Source organism: Protomyctophum parallelum, assembly GCF_964188405.1.
Source record: "Protomyctophum parallelum genome assembly, chromosome: 16".
NCBI lineage: Eukaryota > Metazoa > Chordata > Actinopteri > Myctophiformes > Myctophidae > Protomyctophum > Protomyctophum parallelum.
In genome coordinates, this window is record NC_139711.1 from 24,436,585 (window position 1) to 24,457,659 (window position 21,075).

The 21,075-nt window shown below is 43.4% G+C and overlaps 1 protein-coding gene across 1 annotated transcript; it reads left to right on the forward strand.

Annotated features, from left to right (window-relative positions):
• Window positions 1–7,085: 7,085 nt before the first annotated feature.
• Window positions 7,086–20,679, forward strand: mcm7 (minichromosome maintenance complex component 7). The gene is made up of 15 exons (XM_083785179.1): window positions 7,086–7,261; window positions 9,207–9,286; window positions 11,126–11,290; window positions 12,502–12,626; window positions 12,906–13,086; window positions 13,200–13,337; window positions 13,613–13,762; window positions 14,184–14,298; window positions 14,473–14,604; window positions 14,899–14,982; window positions 15,438–15,649; window positions 16,258–16,523; window positions 17,115–17,283; window positions 18,815–18,924; window positions 19,923–20,679. Exons 1-15 carry the CDS (start codon window positions 7,231–7,233, stop codon window positions 20,143–20,145), a joined length of 2,181 nt encoding a protein of 726 aa, XP_083641305.1. The 5' UTR covers window positions 7,086–7,230; the 3' UTR covers window positions 20,146–20,679.
• The last annotated feature ends 396 nt before the right edge of the window (window positions 20,680–21,075 follow it).

The following is a 21,075-nucleotide window of genomic DNA, read 5'->3' on the forward strand; positions in this document are numbered from 1 at the left end:
GTCGAATATGACATCAAGGCTATTAATAGCAACTCATGTAATAAGTTGCTAACCCGGTACTCCAGTATGGCTTGTGTGGGATAAGTGGGACGGGGTCCCCGTCCCACACATGTGATACTTCTGTCCCTCAAATGAACAGTTTGAATCTGGTCACCCTACGATGTCCCAATAAATAATTCGTTCTCAACATGTGGGTCCCCACATGATTTGGCGGTGTCACTTCACTGTCAGTGACAATTTAAGGACTTTTAAGACTTTTATAATACCTCAAAGGCTCTAAAAGAAAAAATACCATTACTGCATCAAAACATTCAAAATCAGCAAAGCATGCTATAAAAAACTGGTTGGCCAGATTATTAAATCAACAATTGTGAAAATAGCCGATCTACAAGTTCACAACGAGCTTGTAGATTGGCTATTTTCACAATATTGCCACAATTCAAATGAAATGGCAAATATGAAAAGTCAATTGAAATAAGAGAAATGCTTTTTAACCTTCAGATAATGAACGCATTTAAGTGAAAATATAATGCAATAGCATTTACATTTCATCTCCAGGTGTGGTCATTCTATGACAGAATGAAAAAGCAAAAGCAAATAACATAGCACAGGGGTACTCAACTGGCGGACCACGGTCCACGACCGGACCGCGGACCACCTCTCTGCGGACCCTAGGCAAAAAAAAAAAAAAAGCTCAGGCCAGGCCAGCCACAGTCAATTTCAATTCAATTGAGGCAGTGTTGCTGCAGCACAACTATACATTGTGTGTCTTATGTTAATGGAGGGAAGAAGTTAATAATATAAATAACATCAGATGGTACATTTCTCATGTGAAATTGCCGCAAAGGCCCCCAAAATGTCCCCCAAGGGCCCCCAAAGTGTGATTTGGATTTGGAGTTCCACTCCGGGCCTGCACTCTGCACCCCATTATTGGTTGGTTGGAAGGGGATCTGATTTGTATAAGCTTGGCTTGACCATACTAAACGGGCATAGAGCCCCGCTCTCCGATGGACGCCGCGCATGGGACCGGACCTCGGTCTTATTCAAAAAAATATTTGTGGACCTTCATAATTTCTAGTTGAGGACCCCTGACATAGCATTTACATTTTCAAATTGGCGTGTGTAGGCCTACTATTTGAAAATGATAATGCAATGCTATTTGCTTTTTCATTTGGTCATAGAATGAGCACACCTAGAGTTGAAGCAAAAGCAAATCACATTGCATTTTCCTTTCCTTTGTATTTCCTTTCCGTACACATGCCAATTTGAAAATGAATCTACACCAAACAAGTGATCTGCAAGCTCACAACACATCACACTGCATAACTGTGTTATTCACATGGAATACATATGTAATTCCCTTTGACCTCATGGGGTCATTGAGGGAGTCACCAAGCTAGATGTGACTGTAATGCCCCTGACCAATGAGTAGTGGTCAGGGTGGGCTACATGGGGGGGACCCCTTAACTTAGGTGTTTCGCCAATAGCGTCCAGGAGGGATTACCCTCCAATACGCCTCAACCCCCGTGGAAGAGGAGAGCCGGAGAGGAGAGTGAATGTGCACCAGGCAGACGGCCGGGCGCAAAGGGCATGAGGCTGACATCAGTGGACACGGCTGCGGGACTGGTTGTCAGGGGCGTGCTAGTGGGTTTCAAGCTAGCTAGCTCTTTCCTCCAACTGTCATCCCTTCGCAACATACAGTTCACAGTTTCCCTTTCCAGCGTACGTATGTCTGCTCTCAGCGTGGTTATAGCAGCATCAAAAGACTGCCTCAAGTGGATTTCCCTGTTTACTGCACTATTTACAGAATCTCTGAAATCAGTTTCCAATTTAACCACCTGTTCCCTCAGAGAATTTAATTCTCCTTTAACTTCCCCGTTTTCGGCCTTCAGAACCTTCACTTCCCTCTTAAGCTCGCAACACAGAGCCTCAAAATCTCCAATTTCATCATCATCATCATCATCATCATAATTTTCAACAGGTGCTTTACCATGTAGTGTACTTTGATTCTCATCCTCTATATACAACTCTTGCATCAAAGTTGACATTTCATCATGAATAGAGGAAATTAAATGAGTAGCACTGAACTTGACTGTCTTCACTTTTGTTGCTGCCATACTGCAGGCCATCAATACAAAAACAAACCAAAACAGAATCAATTTAAATCATCCCCGTATGGGCCACCATATGTAACGGTCAGATAATTCTATCACTGCTACTAATTATTTAAATCACGGGTTGTGAATGATCTCCTCTTAGGACACAACTGATAAAGTGGAATGTAATGAAATAGCCCAAATAAGCAAGCATAAAACAGTCAGAAGCAAAGCTCACGTCAACCTTTTATCTGTAGTTCAAAGCAACAGTTATACAGAGTTGAATGAAGTGAATGAGTAAATTAATGAAATAAAGTGTCCGTGTCTCACACACGCACGCCCGTTCTTATTGTTTCTTATTGTTCCGTGGATGTTTACAACCAAAGTCTGTTGCCCCCAGAGTTCCTTTCACAACGTAAAACTCCCTCCAAAGTAAAGTAAAGGTGATAAAAATAACTTAATCCATCCCCGTAGCGAACGTAATCCAGGTATCTGCTACTCCAAACGAAGAGGAAGAAAACCCTCGGATCCTCGCGGGACGTTGAAATAAATAAATAAAAGACGAACGATCTCACCGGTTGCAGAACGTCTCGCGCCTCTCCCCACCGTGAGCGTTATCGTTCGTGTAGCTATAGCTTTCTTTAGTAGAGATGTTTAGAGAACAAACGTGTCCAGGTCCCTCGTAGACTCCCTGTTTGTTTGTCTGTCTCTCTCCGTCTACCTGCAGGCCGGTAACCGACGCCTACTTTATGGGCGTCAGTCCAACTCCAGACCCATGTCACTCAAAATATATCAAATCATAAACATAGTGTTTAAAACCCCCCAAATAATAACAAAATCACACAATAGACAGCACAGAATTTATAGGACCTTACCCTTGACAGATGGCGTTAATTAGAAATATGAAATAATAGAACATGTACTTTTAAATGTTGCTATTAAAATAAATCATCATTAACTTGTGTACTGGCAGTTGCTACAAATGGAAATGTAATTCTAGGCATATCTTTATCAAAGCTTATAATTTCCTCTATAGCTCGTCTGTTGCTTAAAACATCTCTCTCACTGTCCATCTTTTCCCCCTTCAGGTGACTATGCTTACATCCGCAGTAGGGCTACTGTTCATCACCAAATGTATTGACCAGTATGTTGACTCATACAATATTTAAACAAAGTCTACAATTTCTCTCTGTCAGGAAAACTGCAGTCCAATCTGCAGTTCTCCAATGATTCACTCGCACCCTTTCTATCCTCTCCATGAGGTGGAGGAAGTGAAGCTAGCAGCTGTCCACTGCAAATGTATAGATAGAGTAGTAGCTGCTCGGCTACTGCAAACTGATACTCTGGCGTGCTGACCTGCTGGGCCTCAGCACCGTTAGACGTCTTCAAACATTATGACAAGGTGGAGATGTCATGCCCAAGCTCAAATATGGGGGATCCCCCGCTCAAATATCATTATTTGAGGCCTGAAAAGCACAGATAAATATAGTGAAAATAGCCGATCTACAAGCTCACAACGCCTCGCTATTTTCAAAACATTCGCCTTTTCTTAATGTAATATTTGACCATTTGACCAACGATAGTTTGTTTGTTACTTTTCATGCAGTAAGGGCCAAAAGCACAGAGGGGGGCACGGTGGCACAGTTGGTAGTGCTGTCGCCTCACAGCTAGAAGGTCCTGGGTTCGATTCCCGTTGGGGACGCTGTGGGTGCTGGCGGCGTGTTCCCTCCTCCGCGTCATCAGTGCCCATACCCGAGGCGGGGGTTGGCGATAGGGCCCTTCTGTGTGGAGTTTGCATGTTCTCCCCGTGTCCCTTTGGGTAGATACCCTCACAAAAACATGCCGTAATCCTGGTCTCTAAAACTACCTCCAGCCGGGGCGCCTGATGGAGGGGAAAGGAACTGGTCGGAATAACGTGTCCCTTCCACGCGCTACGTCCGGCTGGGGAAATTCCCCTCTGTCAGGTGAAAAGAAGCAGCTTGGACTCCTCATGCATAGAAGGAGGCATGAGGTCAGTCCGCTGCCCCCCCAGGTTGGCAGAGGAAGTGTAGCGCCCAGGATTACATTAGATAATTGGCACTGGGTGAAAAGAAAACTGGGTTACAAAATCGTGGGATAAAGAAATTAAAGAAAAAAAAAAAGCACAGAGCATCCTTAAGGATCCACACCATCCTGCTCACTCTCTGTTCGTGTGGAGGGACTCAGGACACAACTTGAGACACCACCGTCCAGAGAGCATCTCCACCCACACAACACGCTTCTCCAACAGTGTTTTCCCTCTACTGTGCGACTAGTAGCCGGCGACATTAGGGACGGAAATCAATAATATGAACTGAATCAAGAAAGATGAATTGAATTGAATTATGCACTGTTTTTAGGCAGATTATTATTATGTTTTTAGGTATAGACTATGAAGCACTTATTTATTCCAGGATTGTATGTTCTGTTTCTTTTCTCACCTGTCCCTCTCTTTTTTAATGCTGACCTCCGGCTCCAAGATTTCCTATGCACTTGTGCAAATGGCAAATAAAGTCTATTCTCTATTCTCTAAAAGTAATGAATGTGCAGACACCCTGTGTCCACATACTGTATGCTGTAAGTTGGTTTGTTTGTTGAGTTAAGCAAGTCATCTGAAGACCCCCGAAAATCATTTTGGGACCCCATACCACTGCTCTTCTATACTAGAACCCTTGAAAATGGAAACCAGCCTTCTACTGTACTCAGTGGGGAAATAAACAGATGCCAAACAAAACCTAAAACAAAAAGTTAAAAAGGTGTGTGGGTCGTACTGGGCAGTGAGAGAATGAATGGTAAGAAGAGGAGGAGATTGAGAACCAGGCACTAACAAATGAGTCAGAAGAACAGTGGGTGAAATAAACAGAAGTAGAAATTATTAATAATACCGGTAGACCTACTTGTAAATTTGGGCATCTAGTTGACAAGTTATCCAAGTGTGCTAGCTTTCCTTATTGACAAATCCAGAAGTGACTGAATTTGTGTTGTCCCAAGTCCACTCTGAAAAATGCACAATTATACATAATGCTCAATTCCCCCTTTCTTAATTCCACTTAGCAGATGGACATTGCTAAACCAAAAGTTTTCCCCTGCTTTGTATCTTGCCATAGCGAGTCTTAATGCAGCTGCATGCTCCAAGGCTGCCCTCTCCTGGCCATCTGTCAGAATGTAGCATAGCTCCTAATATGAAAGGTAAATATTATTAGTAGGCCTATGTATTCCTTTTTTGTACTTGGGTTTTTTAAAGTGTTACTGTATTTTTCTATAAGTCTCCTGTGGGCAGGTGGTGAAAATTCCATATCAAATAAATAAACATAAACATAAAGCCTCCACATCTAGGGATACTTGGCAGTTGGCCCTATGGAGCCTAAACACAGGAGGGCCACTGGTTGAGGTATGGATTTCCTCTCCGTTAAATAGAGTGATTGATTTATTGATTGAAGTATTTATTATCATTTCGCAGACTTACAGTACATTTCAAGCACAACTGTGGACGACACTATAAAGTATTACACTTGTTTACAATAGGGTCCACCATTTTCAATTCATCAGAACATTTAGAGATATACACTTCTAGCCAAAAACAGGAAATCATCATAAAAGGAGGTAAAAAAGATTCCGATTTTACGGGGGCCAGTTTCGAATTGCAGCCGTCCGTAGGTGCCCTTTGAGAGAGGTTTTGAAGGAGTCAAGGGATTTGCATGTCTTAATGACTGTTGGTAGAGCGTTCCACATTTTGGTGGCATAGGAGCGAAATTAATTTAGTCCCTTGTTTGTGCCGAATCTGAGTTGCACATGGTTTGTTGCAGTTGTGGACTTCATTAAGGAAGTATTTAGACAGGTACTGTACATGTACATCATAGTGATCATACATGGGTATCTTGGTGGTGTAGCGAATCTTGTGGACCAGACCCATTGCAAGATGCTGTACTCTGTCATCAACCCTAAGCCATTCCAGCCTGTCAAAGTGGGCAGGGGTGAGGTGGGTTCAGGGAGTGAGGCCAAGTAGTAGCCTGAACTGTTTTGGGAAGTCTGACTGGAGCCTTGTTTTAAGTGACCACTCACTTAATTGTCCATGTGTAACTTGCATTGCAGCATTTGTTTGACTTCTCTTGCAAAAGACACTTTGACTCCAATCATTGAAGGAATCATCAAGTAGGCTATGCCTTATTATAACTTTCACAAAACACAGCCATGGTCTTATGAACGAAATACACAATTCAACTTTGATGTGCTCAAGTTAATGCGTAGAACAGTGGTTCTTAAAGTGGTGTCGCTTATAGATCTTGAAATCACGGAAAGATTGAAAAAATCTGGACTATTTTTGTTTTAATATTTTAACACCCCACATCTTGTATGGAGAGGTCCATATACAGTAGCACAAAATATTTTCAGATGGGGTCAGATACAATCAAAATACATTATTGTTTTGGGGGGTCCACTCCTTCCATGACATGATAAAAACACTGGTGTATATACTCAATACTGCCTACTAGTGCCTAAGTGACTTTTGATTGATTGATTGAAATATTTATTAACAGTTTGTAGAATTTACAGTACATTTTAAGCACAAACTCAATACAAAGACTGTCAACTGTGAGTGGACGACCCAATTAAGCATTACACTTGTTTACAACAGGGTCCACATTGTTCAGGTAGGTTGGTTCTGTCTGTGTCAGAGTGTGTGTAGCCCATAGAGTATATATATTTATATACTCTAAGGTGTAGCCTCGGTACCAGGCTTTCATTTTTGTTGAGAGTGTGTGTGATATAATAAACTCCAATCCCCTACTCCTTTTCGCGCCACTCCTCATAAACAAGGCAGAAGTTTGTTAAGTCACGTGACTATGCTTTTGACGCAACCTTCGCGCCATACCAAAGCCACACCCCCAGGAGCTGAAAGACTCGCTTTGATTGGCGGCGCAGAACGTCAGACTCGCGCCAGTTTTTGCACAACGTCCGGGAGACCTTAAAGTTTGGAGTGAGTGAGAGAAGAATAATACTATTCGGTAGTGTTTGTGAAGGGAAAAAAGACGTGTATTTTAGATCTCGTAGAAAAGAGTCAGTCGGGAGTCGGGATTCTGAACCGTTGTTGTGTCAACATCATTCTGCACGCAGCATGGCTCCCAAGGATTATCCAGCAGAAAAAGGTAATGTCGAGTGAGTCTACTTTAAATTCCATGACTAGCCGCTGCTGCTGCATGGCAAGCAACAGGCTGGAGGAGCCTGGAGCTGGACTAGTAGCGAAGAATGAATGCCACTAACTTTAACCGAGCCTTTTAGACCATCAACGTATGAACAAATGGCGTTTGTTAAAGTTTAAACGCGATAACGTTCAAAGGGAGGGGGATTTTACATGTAACATGTCCGTAAAGAAACTAACCGTGTGTGATCTCAACATTATGCATTGATGCTGTTCCTCTCTTCCCTTTTAAGTTATGTAGACGTTTACTCAAAACCACATAGGACACGCTAATAGATGCACAGCACCCGTAAATAAACGTTGTTTTATAGTTTGAAGGGGGAAGTCACTTCACTTTATTATGTGAAACTAGTCGCCATGCAATGCATGCTGATTGCGGGCTCTCCTCTGTCTCTGTGACTGACGGAGTGACCCGGATGGAACTCGTCAAACAAAGGAGAAGGCGCCAGTGTGCACATGGCCCCTAGATATACCCGCACTGCTCGTTTATGTTAGCTGTTAGCTTCACTCTGGCCTGGGAGTCGCATTGCATTACAAGTTGGGCATTATTAGCATTAAGCAGATGCTCCTATCCAGGGCGCGAGAGCGACATTAGTCCCTAGACACAAACGACGGGCTGAATGGCCATAATAAAGTGCAAATACAACTTCGATGTAAGAAACCAGGGAAACATCGGTCTAAACACTGACATTCTTAGCATATTTTAATAGAGGAAAACTAATCTAAATGACAAGAACGGATGTTAACATAATTTGCCATCTACGAAAAATGGGCAACAGAATTAAGGAAGGGATCATACAACTATTCCAAGTAAAACTACCACTAAACCTGCAGGGGGTTGCCCAGGGATTCCATCATTATTTTAGTTTATAGCATTAACTCGCTGAACAACACAATAGTGTTACTTTGTGAATCCTTGCAAATGTTACATGCATACACTCTGGGTATTTGGTAGCACTATATACGTATTTAGTTGCCGCGGGGTTGCATTGTAAATGTGTGTTGGTTTAACGGCATCTGTCTGGTTCGTGGTGTGTGTGGAGATAACAATCGGGACTATTTTACGAGCGCAGGGATCGCGGAGGGTTTCCCGGAGTGACTAGGCACAAAAGCCATGTGCTGCTTTGTTTACAAAAACATCCTAGATCATAGAAATAATCTACCGCAGATGGACGTTTTTTACCATCGTTTCCAAGTAAGTTGAGTGCGTTCATCGTTGTACGCATGGTTCGCTTAGTTTCTGGTACGTTTGAATTAATTATTAGTCGTAGTTTGGTGGTGGTTCTTCCGAGAAGTGGGGGGGGATATTTTTTCCCCTAAAAATGGACACTGAACTGAGCGCGCCTGTTGTGATGTTTACATTGTTTTGCCCTATGGACACACATCTGTTGATTAGTATTTGTCCATATTTTCGGTAGTAAATAAAATATGTGCGCAGATGAAATATTGGCGCGCCCAATGTGTCCGCTCGCATGTAGTTTTACTGCGTACGGAATAGTGACTCATCGAGATTACAGGATGCCATGTTACTCAACAAAGGGGGTCGTCGTAGGACAACAAATGAGCTCTCCGTGTGTAGGCCCACGAGCGGTGGTTGTTTTTCTTGAATCTGTTGACTTGAAATGATTACTTTGAAACTGAGGGGGCGTTTTGACGTTGCCATCTAAAATATTAAATGATAGTGAGAAATAATAAATGGAAAACAACCGGGTATGGTGGATGGTGAAAGAAAAATGTTGGCGAATAATTATAATACACTGACTCAAAACATGGAATGTGCAATGGATAAACAAATATTAATCTTTGTAATTATCAGTCCAGAAAGTCTATCCACCATATCTGTGCACACTTTTTTGCTCCTGTGACGCTGACTTTTTCTTTCTTACTTTCAGAAAAGTGCAAACAGTTCCTGCAGGAGTTTTATTCAGAGGATGACAATGGGAAGAAAGTGTTCAAATATGGAGCTCAGCTGGTGCGTATAATTGTGGGACTCATCTCTTTATCTATATAAACACTAAATTAAGATTAATTATGAAATGCACCTGCTGATACAGCCACTGTACGGGTAGCAGAATGGAACTGGAAAGTTTCTAGTTTCACTTTTACATACTGTGTAGCCTACTTTATGTACTTGGTACAATGTTGGCCTAGATATATTATAAATGTCTAGGATTCAATTTCAAAAGCACATGCCTATATTTGGAATGCTCTGTCTGGAATCTTTGCTTTCTGCTGCTGACTGAAATTACATTTATATTTTAGATTTAACATAAGAGTGACTCTGGCCTGTACTTATTTATACAGATCTTGGTTGAGTTTACTGGGGTGAGCTGTGTGGCTGTTGGTATGCTAATATTACAATTCAGGCATTTAGCAGACGCTCTTAATTCAGAGCGTTACAGTAAGCAAGAACAACACAGGGTAATGCATTACAAATGGTCAATCATACGCAAGCTAAGAACCTAACATTCGTCTAACGGTGGAATATCTATATAATGCGAAACTATGCGTATACACTATAGGGTTGCTATGTGCTATGTCTACATAAAATGCTATTTAAATTACTTATTAAGTTGAGCCTTTGCATACGCCTATAAAGTTGTCGAGGCTAGGGCGAGGTGGGTTTTCAGACTAGGGTGGATGATTGGGAGTGAGTCTGCTGTTCTGATTGCAATGGTAAGTGCATTCCATATTTTTGGAGCCAGAAGGGAGAAGAGCTTGGGATGTCCCCATAGAGTATTAAAGGTATATTCAGTGATTTCACTTAATTCAAATATCACTTATTTTTTTGTTTTGTTGTGATAATCCTCCCTACTATAGAGTGTGCTGGCCATATAAGGAGTTCCTCCCTGTCCCCAGTTAACCCCTGGGGGTCAAAAAACCGTAGGTTTCGTTTTTGACTCTCTATCCTGATTGGACGAAAGGCTGGGTCCCACAGCCAAAAACGAAACCTAAGGTTTTTTGAGTGAAATCACTGAATATACCTTTAAAAGGATAGAGACTGAACTGGCGCGAAGCTCCGCCCCATCCGCTATTCATGTCAGTGGAAGTTGCTCAGTGTTGTTTTGAAGCTGCTGGAGGGACTGTCTATTTCCGCCTTTTTTGGGCGCATTTCCGCATTTGACCTCCAAAATCAGCGCTTCAACATTGGAGTGCCTAGCTGGCCCCTTGAATGTCCCAGGGTTTTTTAGTGAATGTACTTCCAGCTTCCCTAAGTTTGCAAAAACAGCGAATTTAACATATAGAACAAATACCGATACTGGTACAACACTATTTATAGTAACAAAGAGGCAATCGGTGGCACTGGCATGTATCAGAAGAGAAATTTGAATGCCTAAAACTGTACATGAACCCAATGATGATGATGGCCCAGCCGCTGCATACACTGCTTAGTCGCTGTAACTGTTGCCTATTAGTTCACGTCAGCGACAGCACAGGTTTGTTGTTCCAAATTTCCAATCCATTCTGAAGTGATCATCTTTCACCACGTTGAGATTGATAACACCTGTGTGTGTGTGCACTCCTCATTGAGGAAGGTGGGTGGTAGGATAGAATAATTAACACCATGGGCATTCTGTGGCATTAGAACAAAGTGTCCTCTAGCGGAGATGCTTGTGTGGGATGCTGTGTATCCCACACACTGACCTTTTTCATTTCAACACAACTGTAAACATTTATTTGAACAAATATGTTTAAGTTAATTCTATGCACAAGCATTTTTTCTTGTGCCATGCAAAGACATCATTGCTCGAGGGTTTACAACATGTAAGTACGTAATGGTCTATTGTCCCTTGTGTTTATCTGTGTGCAGGTGGCTTTGGCCCACAGGGAGCAAGTGTCCGTGCAGGTGGACCTTGATGATGTGGAAGTGGAGGACCCAGAGCTGGTGATGAGCATCTGTGAGAATACCACACGCTACGTGGGCCTTTTCGCGGACGCCATCCACGAACTGCTGCCTGAATACCGTGAAAAAGATGTAAGCCATGGTATACATCTTGCATTTTGAGTACATTTTAACCATGGCTTGAGCTCTTCTCCAGTACACTTCGCAATAGCAAAAACAATTGTTATTTTTCAATTTAGTCTTAGTCCAATTTCAACTTTCAATCACTGTTAGTTTTTATCATATTTAGTGGAACTCATCCTTTTATTGAGTGGTGCAACCACTCCTACAACCAGCAATGTCCGTGTCTACCTATGTGGCCATGAGCACGAGTATATGCCTATTAGTACCAGTAGGGGCGCTGTGCCAGAAACGGAGAGATAGTGCTGCTCTGTTGCCTGCTAATGAGAGAGAGAGAGGAGGAGGAGGAGGAGGAGGGCGGGGGGGGGGGGGGAGTTGCACCACTCAGTTCACATGGGTGTGATTTTTCTACTTTTAGTCAACAAACTGACATTTTAGTCTGAATTATTTTATCCCTTTACTTTTTTGTCAGCCGATATGTTTCCATCTAATCAAACATATTTCACATATCATTTTCTCATCCTTTTGAACAATTGTAAGGAATACATGTTTTGATTGAATCTGCATATTTATTTGGAACCATAATTTGTAAACAGCTCACAGTACAGTACAACAAGACCAATGTACAGTTGAAACAACTGAACCCAGTAAAGCCTAACAAGACAACACTCAACCATCAGATCCCCGTACAGTAGCCTACTTCCAGGGGGGTTGGTTTACCAGGCTAGTAGCCTACAGCCAACAACTGGTTATAGAACCATATCCAGTTCAACCACACTGAACCCAGTACAGCCTAACATTACTAAACACCTTGCGTACAAAACGTGTTGCAGTACGATGCGTTGTGAGCTTGTAGATAATTTAGAAGTCATTTAGAAACATAATGACTTGTCTTTTAGTTTTACTGGATCTCTTCTCCCCTAGTCCCCCCATGACTGTTTTTATTTGTTGACAAAATTGTCAGTATATTTAGTCATCGTAGCTTAGTTTTAGTCAGTGAAAAGTTAGTCGACAAACATTGTTTGTCATAGGTTAGTCGACAAACAATACTGCACTTAACACGGAGTGAGCCCGTAGCGGTTTGGGTGTCTTACTCGAGGACATTTGGCACTGCAATGTACTTAAGATCCTTATTTTCGTACTTTATGTGTGATCTCAGAAAGGGTCCATTCTGAGATATATTTGTTGTTGTCTGAGATGAACACTTCTATCCTCTGCTCCAGGTGGTAGCGAAGGATTCGCTGGATGTGTACATTGAACATCGGCTCATGATGGAGCAGAGAGGTCGTGACCCTGCAGACACACGCGATCCTCGCAACCAGTACCCACCTGAGCTCATGAGGAGATTGTAAGTTGGATCAGAATAATTTCAGTGTTGTGAGACATTGCCTGCAGACGCAGTCCAGATGGGGCAGAATTCAAGTCAAAATCGGACGCCATTGTATTGGAACACTAGTAGTCTGTCACTCTCCAGCAAGGACACAGTAGTGATCACAACCAGCAATATAAAAAACATGCTATCGTTAAGAATTGTACTTTTTGGCCACTGTGGTCTTTACTGATGAAATGGCTCATTTATCCAAATCTAGACTGGTTTTCATATGGAGACTGTCTCCAATCTCCACAGTGAGCTGTACTTCAAACCCCCCAGCACGTCCAAGCCCAAGGTGGTGCGTGACGTTCGTGCTGACAGCATCGGTCAGCTGGTGACGGTGAGGGGAATTGTGACCCGAGCCTCTGAGGTCAAACCCATGATGGCCGTTGCAACATACACCTGTGATCAGTGTGGTGCAGAGACCTACCAGCCAGTAAGTTTGCTTAATTTACTTATTTTCTTCACTGTCATACAATTTTATAACGGTTTGAGAACCACTGTCCTCACTGCTTGACCACTGGTTAATAATACCCTCCTGTCCATCAGATCCAGTCCCCTACCTTCATGCCGCTGATCATGTGTCCCAGCCAGGAGTGTGTCACCAACAAGTCGGGAGGTCGCCTCTACATCCAGACCCGCGGCTCAAAGTTCGTCAAGTTCCAGGAAGTTCGCATACAAGAGCATGTAAGGAAATTAATTGGGCTTTATGTAGGGCACATACTGTATCTGCTTTAACATGGTGCGTAACTATTGGTAAATCGCATTCTTGTGGTGTGAAAACATTTTTAGCAGTCCTGTCATTCAGGAATGTGATTTACCAATAATTATGCACCATGTTAGAGTGAGGAGATTGCCCCAAAATCATTGACAACAAATTTTGAGTCATGTCACAGTTGGAACACCGTTTCCTTACATCCCAACCCCCCCCCCCAAACCCTCTTTCCATGTGTCATGTACAGAGTGACCAGGTGCCCGTTGGGAACATTCCAAGGAGCATGACAGTATACGTGCGGGGTGAGAACACAAGGCACACCCAACCAGGTGACCATGTCAGCATCGCAGGAGTTTTCCTCCCTCTGCTACGTACAGGCTTCAAGCAGGCCACCCAGGTAAAATACTCTACGCAACACACCTGCAGTGGTTGGAGGTGGTCTGAAACCTGGTATTGTGTAGCTAAAAGCTCAGCATCTCCCCGGCCCATACCAAGTGGCCTTAGCTCAGTGGTAGACATTTCGTAGTGGGAGGCCTGCGTTTGAATCCCAGGAAGCGCATGCATCTTATGGAGTCAAGAAAATAATTGCTTTGCTTTTTATTGTTGGTATAATTTAGATTGTGATTAGCAAAAGATGATGTATGGTCATGTTTAATGGAGCCATAGCTTGAGACGCTGATTCAGTCCTTAGCTGCTCACAGTATGTATTCGGATGTCAATTTGGGAGCGGAGGAGAACTATTTTCAATTCGTAACAGTCATGACATACATAAGCACACTGCATGAGGTTCTAATGGTGTCTATTTGTATCCTCTCCAGGGTCTTCTTTCAGAGACATACCTGGAGGCCCACAGCATAACCCTCATGAACAAGACCGAGGATGACGAGTTGGGAACCACAGACCTCACAGAGGAAGAGCTGAGTCAGATCAGAGGCAAGTGTCTGCTGATGCTGAGGCGTGCGCAGAGCTGGCTTAGCGGAAGGGTTTTAGGTGCTGCAGCAGAGCACCGACCTTTGGGGGGGGGTGGGGATTGACTATTGCCGCAAAAGCGCCAACAACTTATCTGCTTCTTCTAACCACGTTTGTCTTCATGTCCCCTCAACACAGAGGAGAACTTTTATGATAAGCTTGCGGGGTCCATTGCTCCAGAGATCTTTGGCCATGAGGATGTGAAGAAGGCACTACTGTTGCTGTTGGTGGGAGGAGTAAAGCAGACCCCTAAAGGAATGAAGATCAGAGGTGAGCGCTAACTATCCAGGGTGTAGTGGTTATGCACCCCTGCCACCCTTGGTTCATAATATCCCTCCACCATCCTCATTTTTGTGCTTCCCCCAAACCTTTACCCTCTCAAAATGTGGTGGAGAGTGGACTTTTTTTGTGTGTGCGGAAATCGCTCTATCTACACTGTATTTATTTGAAGCATACTAACAGAGAGGTGTCAGTGATTCTATTCCATATAGTATGTAATCCACAGGTTGTATATGTACACAGAAATGTGTTAGTGGTTGACAAAATGTTGTGTTCTCCCTTTAGGAACCATCAACATCTGTCTGATGGGTGATCCAGGAGTAGCAAAGTCTCAGCTGCTGTCCTACATTGACCGCCTGGCTCCCCGAAGTAAGTGACATGCTGTGAAAAACCCCCCCAAACATTTTCTTTAAAATGGCAGACCTACAAGCAGTGTTGTGAGCGTGTACATTGCCATATGATGGTGTTGCACAGAGAATCAAACTTAAGTGGTTAATGAATTGTAAATGTTTCAGACGGCTCGCTAGAATACTGCATAGTGCAACAACCAAAGATGTAATGGCTCTAAAGCAAATTGTAAGACATCCTGTATCTGCTCCCTTTATTCATTCCTGAGAAAGTTCATGGACAAAGGTGTATCTGCGCACTGCCCTCATAGTACCTACTTTGAGTAATTGACTCATTTCTGCTACTGAGAACGTAATCTCTTCCTCAGTGTAATGCATGTTTTCAATAAAGTCATAATCACAAGTTTGGCAAAAATGACTTATTTTTATTTCAACACGTAAGCCATTCAAAATGTTCATGTCCTGTGTTTCCCTCAGGCCAGTACACAACGGGCCGTGGCTCTTCCGGGGTCGGTCTGACGGCAGCGGTGATGCGCGACCCTGTGACCGGAGAGATGACCCTGGAGGGTGGTGCCCTGGTGCTGGCCGACCAGGGGGTGTGCTGCATCGATGAGTTTGACAAGATGGCGGACGCCGACCGCACAGCCATCCATGAAGTCATGGAGCAGCAGACGATCTCCATTGCCAAGGTTTGGGGCTGCAGAAATGGGAGCACTGATTTGTGAACCTGTAAGGGTGCATTTGGACCCCACTTTGAGAACCACTGGTCTAACCCAATTTATAGACGTTGGTCCCACATGCCAATGCCTACTTCTTTTTAAATATAGCTTCTCAACATGTCCTGACCCCAAACCTGCATGGCATGTTATCACCTCTTAACGGTTCCTGGGTTAAGACTTAATGCTTAAAAAAGGGGTTCCTGCCAAAAATGGGGTATGTTATGTCAGGCTTTAGCTATTTAAAAATAGCAGATCTATAAGCTCATAGCATGGCACCGATTGCCGCGTTACGAGCTTGTAGATCTGCTATTTTTGAAAACTTGAATGTGACGCAAATTTGGACTACCGGTGTATATATTCTTTCAGAGCGAAATGTTTTAACTCAACACTTTGCTTGCAACCCCATCTCATATTTTGAGATGAGGGGGTTGGCAGCCAATTGCATATAATTTTGGGGGTCCTTGACATGAAAATGTTTGAGAACCACTGACATAGAAACATAGGTTTTTCAGAAAACTGTCAAGGTGTAGAAGACATTTTGTAGAATTGTCCTCAGGTCTTAAGTCTCTCCTCCCCAGGCTGGCATCATGACGTCCCTCAATGCCCGCTGCTCCATCCTGGCGGCAGCCAACCCCGCCTACGGCCGCTACAACCCCCGCAAGAGTCTGGAGCAGAACATCCAGCTGCCGGCGGCCCTGCTGTCCCGTTTCGACCTGCTGTGGCTGATCCAGGACAAGCCAGACGCCGAGGCAGACCTTCGGTTGGCGCAGCACATCACCTACGTCCACCAGCACTGCCGTCAGCCGCCCATGCACTTCACCCCCATAGACATGAAAGTGATGAGGTCAGTTGGGCATTTGTAGGGTATTCGTTTTTTTTGTTATCCCATTCTGAACGGGAACCGCTTTTTGGAGTTTTAAATTAAGGATTATGTTATACTTTAGCTGTTGAAAAATAGCAGATCTACAAGCTCGTAGAGCGGCACAGAGTGCCACGCTATGAGCTTGTAGATCTGCTATTTTTTGAGTGGTGCAACCACTCCAAGGAACAGCAATGTCTGTGTTGGTTCACCTATGTGTCCGCCTATGTGAAGTTCATGAGCACCAGTATGACTATTAGTACCAGTAGGGGTGCCATAAATGGAGAGAGATAGTACTGCACTGTTGCCAGGGGGGGGGGGGGGGAAGTATAATCTTTGAATATACTTTCAGAGTGAATGTTTTTAACTCAAATCTTTGCTTCTGGGGGGTCCTTGGAACAACATATTTTCAGATGGGGGTCGGCGGCCAAATTCAAATTTCATTCTGGGGCTCCTTGACAAGAAATGGTCACTGATATGGAAACGTAGTTTTTAAAATCTCATGATTTAGACGAACCGGCCTCTTATTTGTAGTCTTACATTATCTAATGTAATTGTAACCACTTGGCCCTGCAGGCGTTACATCTCCCTGTGTAAGAAGAAGCAACCGACGGTACCGGAGGCGCTGGCGGACTATATCACAGCTGCCTACGTAGAGATGAGGAAGGAAGCGCGCGTCAGCAAGGACACCACCTTCACCTCGGCCCGAACCCTGCTCTCCATTCTGCGCCTCGCCACAGCCCTGGTGAGAGTTGCATCAAGACTATATGCTCCTCCTGGGGATGAGAATAATGGTTTTATATTGGTATTCAGTCGTCAAAATCTAGTTCTTGGTTATGCGTTCTGTGTGCGCCTATTTCTACAGTTGTCGAGTGTGTGTTAAAGTGCTTACAGTGCAGGTAGTGACAATGCCCAGCCTACCCGCAGTGTGAGCACTTCTCTCACACGCCTGACGCAAGCCCTCGGTACACCTTAGTTTAGATCATGGATACATTTCATGAAAACTGGCAATCACAGCATACCTATTCTGGGGGGGGGGGGGGGAATGGCATCTACAAGCTCATGTAGATGGCAGTGTTCAGCTAAGAGTAAGGGGCCTACTATATCCAATCAATGAAGTATGGTTTATGTGGTTAAACTTTTGGTAAAAATTCTGAATTACAAGGTGAGCCATAATTTCTCATGTGAAGTGGTCAGGACCCCCTCTTCCTAGCCCCTGGGTGCTAAAAGTGCTGTTTGTGCAGGTAGCAGTCATAAGACCTACTGCAAAGCCAGCACTTGAGCCACACAGGCAGGCGGTGTGCTACAAGAAACGACCACTAGGGGACAGAAGACTGTTATGTCTGTATTGTTTTTAGTGCCACAGAAGTTATATCAAGGTTGTTTGAATTTAAACTGTTGCCTGAGAGCTATTGGAGTCTAATAATTGCTCCTGATGAGGGGTTCGCAAAGAAATCGCCTCAAGGCCCAAAAGAGAGGTTTACACACTATATTAATCACATTTAAGCCGCAAATTAAAAAATGGCAGATCTGCAGTTCACAACTTGAATTATTTCTCACTATCTTTGAAAAGTCTATGGACATTTAGAGAATTCTTTTTAAGTTTTTAAATGTGATGTGTGGTATTTCTCGACCAATGGGTTGGCAGTAGGCCTGCCAAATGTGGATAGCAAGATGTTCTGAAATTGTAACGAATCTCTGCAATTTAAACTGTCAATAATATTAGAATGGTCAAAGCCTTCACTAGTCTGCTTTCCCACAATAACTGGGAGACTATGTACAATATATTTATCCTAATGTTATGGAGACTATGTACAAGATATGTATCCTGATGTTATATCTGTGAAGGCCTTTTCTGGTCCTGGCCAGCTTTGCAGGGTTGGCAGTCAGCCTGTGTGCGTAGGAGCAGCTGTGCAAACCCATGCAAAACTGACCATGTCTGGATCAATCACCATGTTCTGTGTGGGAACGTAGAACAAAACGGTCTGGACTGCAAGTAGTCCATGTTTACATGTCCAGGTGTAATTTGTTTTATCGAGTAATGGAGAGACTAGCTGGTGTTGGGAGGCGGAGACCTGGGCAATTGCCGACCTTCCCAGAAGGCATTGCACTTGTCTCGGTCTGACAGTGCCGGCACAACGCAGCCTACAGTGTTGGCCTACACAGCCGTAGATGTGTTTGAGTGAATGACTGCTGTTTTTTTAATCTTCATCTGATCTGAGGTGGACCTTAACCTTCCATTTCCTCTACATCCAACCTCTTTATCCCCTCTGCAGGCTCGTCTTCGCATGATGGATACCGTGGAGAAGGAAGATGTGAACGAGGCCATGAGACTGATGGAGATGTCCAAGGATTCGCTACAAGCAGACAAGTCAAACAACACCAGGTCAGTGCAGACAGTAGCACTCAAAATGGACACTTATTTGCAGCTACAAGGCACCATTCCCCCCCAAACATTCAAATTGTTAATGTGAAGTTGACATCCCAGTAGGGACATGGGGAGGAGATTCTGTTACAGCCGACAAGCGTACCACCATTTAATGTCCTTATTAACACATTGACTGCGTTATAAATCTCTAACTCCCGTTCCCTACCGGTGTTTTCACGAACCTTTTGAAGAATCACGGCGTCTCAATTGTACCTCCATTTCACGAAAATCCGCCTGAAAATAGTCTCATCGTTTGTTTGTTCAAGTTGAAAAATCCGCTGCGAAACGACACAGAATGAAGCAGATGGATGCAGAAATTACGCACCGTAGGAAATGCATTGTGCCTCAATTTCCCCAATGCCCTAGGAATCGAGCGTCGAGTTTTGTTTATTTTTTCACGTAATCCTGACGTGTTGCAGATAACCCAGGAAACCCTGTATGTCTTATAACATTGTTGACCGGATCCATGTGTATATTAGGGGTTTATACTATGAAGAGGTGTGAGGGTCTGATTCAGGGTCCTTTTTTTATGAGCGTCTCAGGCCTCAGTAATAGAAGTGTGCATTCCTTAGAGGAAGCTATAAAGGGCCTCTGTTTTAATGGTGCCGTTTTCACACGGCAGTAGCATGCTCATTGACGCAGGCGCCAGGGGCCGTGTTATTGCTGTGTTATATGGCATGTCAACATTAACGCTTCAAACTTTTCTAAATGCCACTTAAAATGTACGAAATGTCTAAATGGACAACCTTGTAGATCTGCAATTTTTCTGACATTGTTGATCCATATTACAAATAATAATTAACACTAAAATGAATAAACTAAAGTAGAAAACCCACATTAAGAACAAATCACAACCAAACCAAAATTATAGAAAAATATGTAAAATAAAAGTTCAATTTTTTTTTTAAATTAAAATTCAAAACTATAATTACCTTGGTCTCTACACCCCACCCCAGAGCTCAACGCCCAGCTGACGTGATCTTCTCTCTGCTGCGAGAACTGGCCTCCGAGGGCCGTGGCGGCGCCAAGGCCGGAGGAACCGTGCGCATGGCTGATGCAGAACAGAGGTCTGTGACCCGCGGCTTTACCCCCGCCCAGTTCCAGGAGGCGCTGGAGGAATATGAGGAGCTCAATGTGTGGCAGATCAACCAGGCCCGATCCCGCATCACCTTTGTCTGAAGACTGGCGACACCGTGCACTGCACATCCAGCAAAACTCTCCCTTACGAATGCTATGTAGCGGCTACCTGCCACATTGTTTTCACAGAAATGAATGGAACTGTTTTTCATCATCCAGTTCAGTTGGGACAGAAATGCAAGTAGAACTTGGAACTTTTTTTTCTCCCTCTTTTTGCCCATTTTTGCAATGTTGCCCAATTTGGAGGATGCCTAATTATGCGTTTTAGGCCAAGTTCACACAAATTACTATTGTAAATATGTATTTTATAAAGCAGTATTTGGCATATGTATGAGGATCCATCTGCATTACAGAGTTGAAATCGAGTGTTTCTGTATGTACTCTTTTAGTGTAATGTATGGCTTATCACTATTTTGTATGTATGGAGATTGGTATTGGGATGACTTAATTTGTTATGCCTAGATTAGTCTGGAATTAAAATGTTAACGCAATTGCTCAAAGTCAGAAATGTATGTATCCCCATACTGCCATGGAAACATGTTATGACACAATTTCAATAAAAAATCCTAAACCTTACTTCTCAAAATGCATTTCCTGTTTAATGATGTGTTGCTCAACAATAGTCGCCAATAGGTAAACCTGTCAATGACATGCAACTAGCTGAATTTGCTGTTCATTTAATGGTTGACAATGAGAAATGTGATATATAAACTACTTCTGCTACACCACTACATGTAAAGTTCCGTATAGAAATGTAATCCCATAACTCTAGTCCAGGCTGGTGTTGGTGGCTTGTATAGGAAGCTGGATGCTATCACGTTAACACCTGGTTTGTTAACGGCCTGGCTGTGCAGACAGTAATTGCTGCTTCAAGTAGCATCTTTATGTCTTCCTCGTAAACCATGCTGACGTTTTCAAGGCCTCAAACATGGTAGAATGAAACGTTTTTTGTAGATGTGTAGGTATTTAATA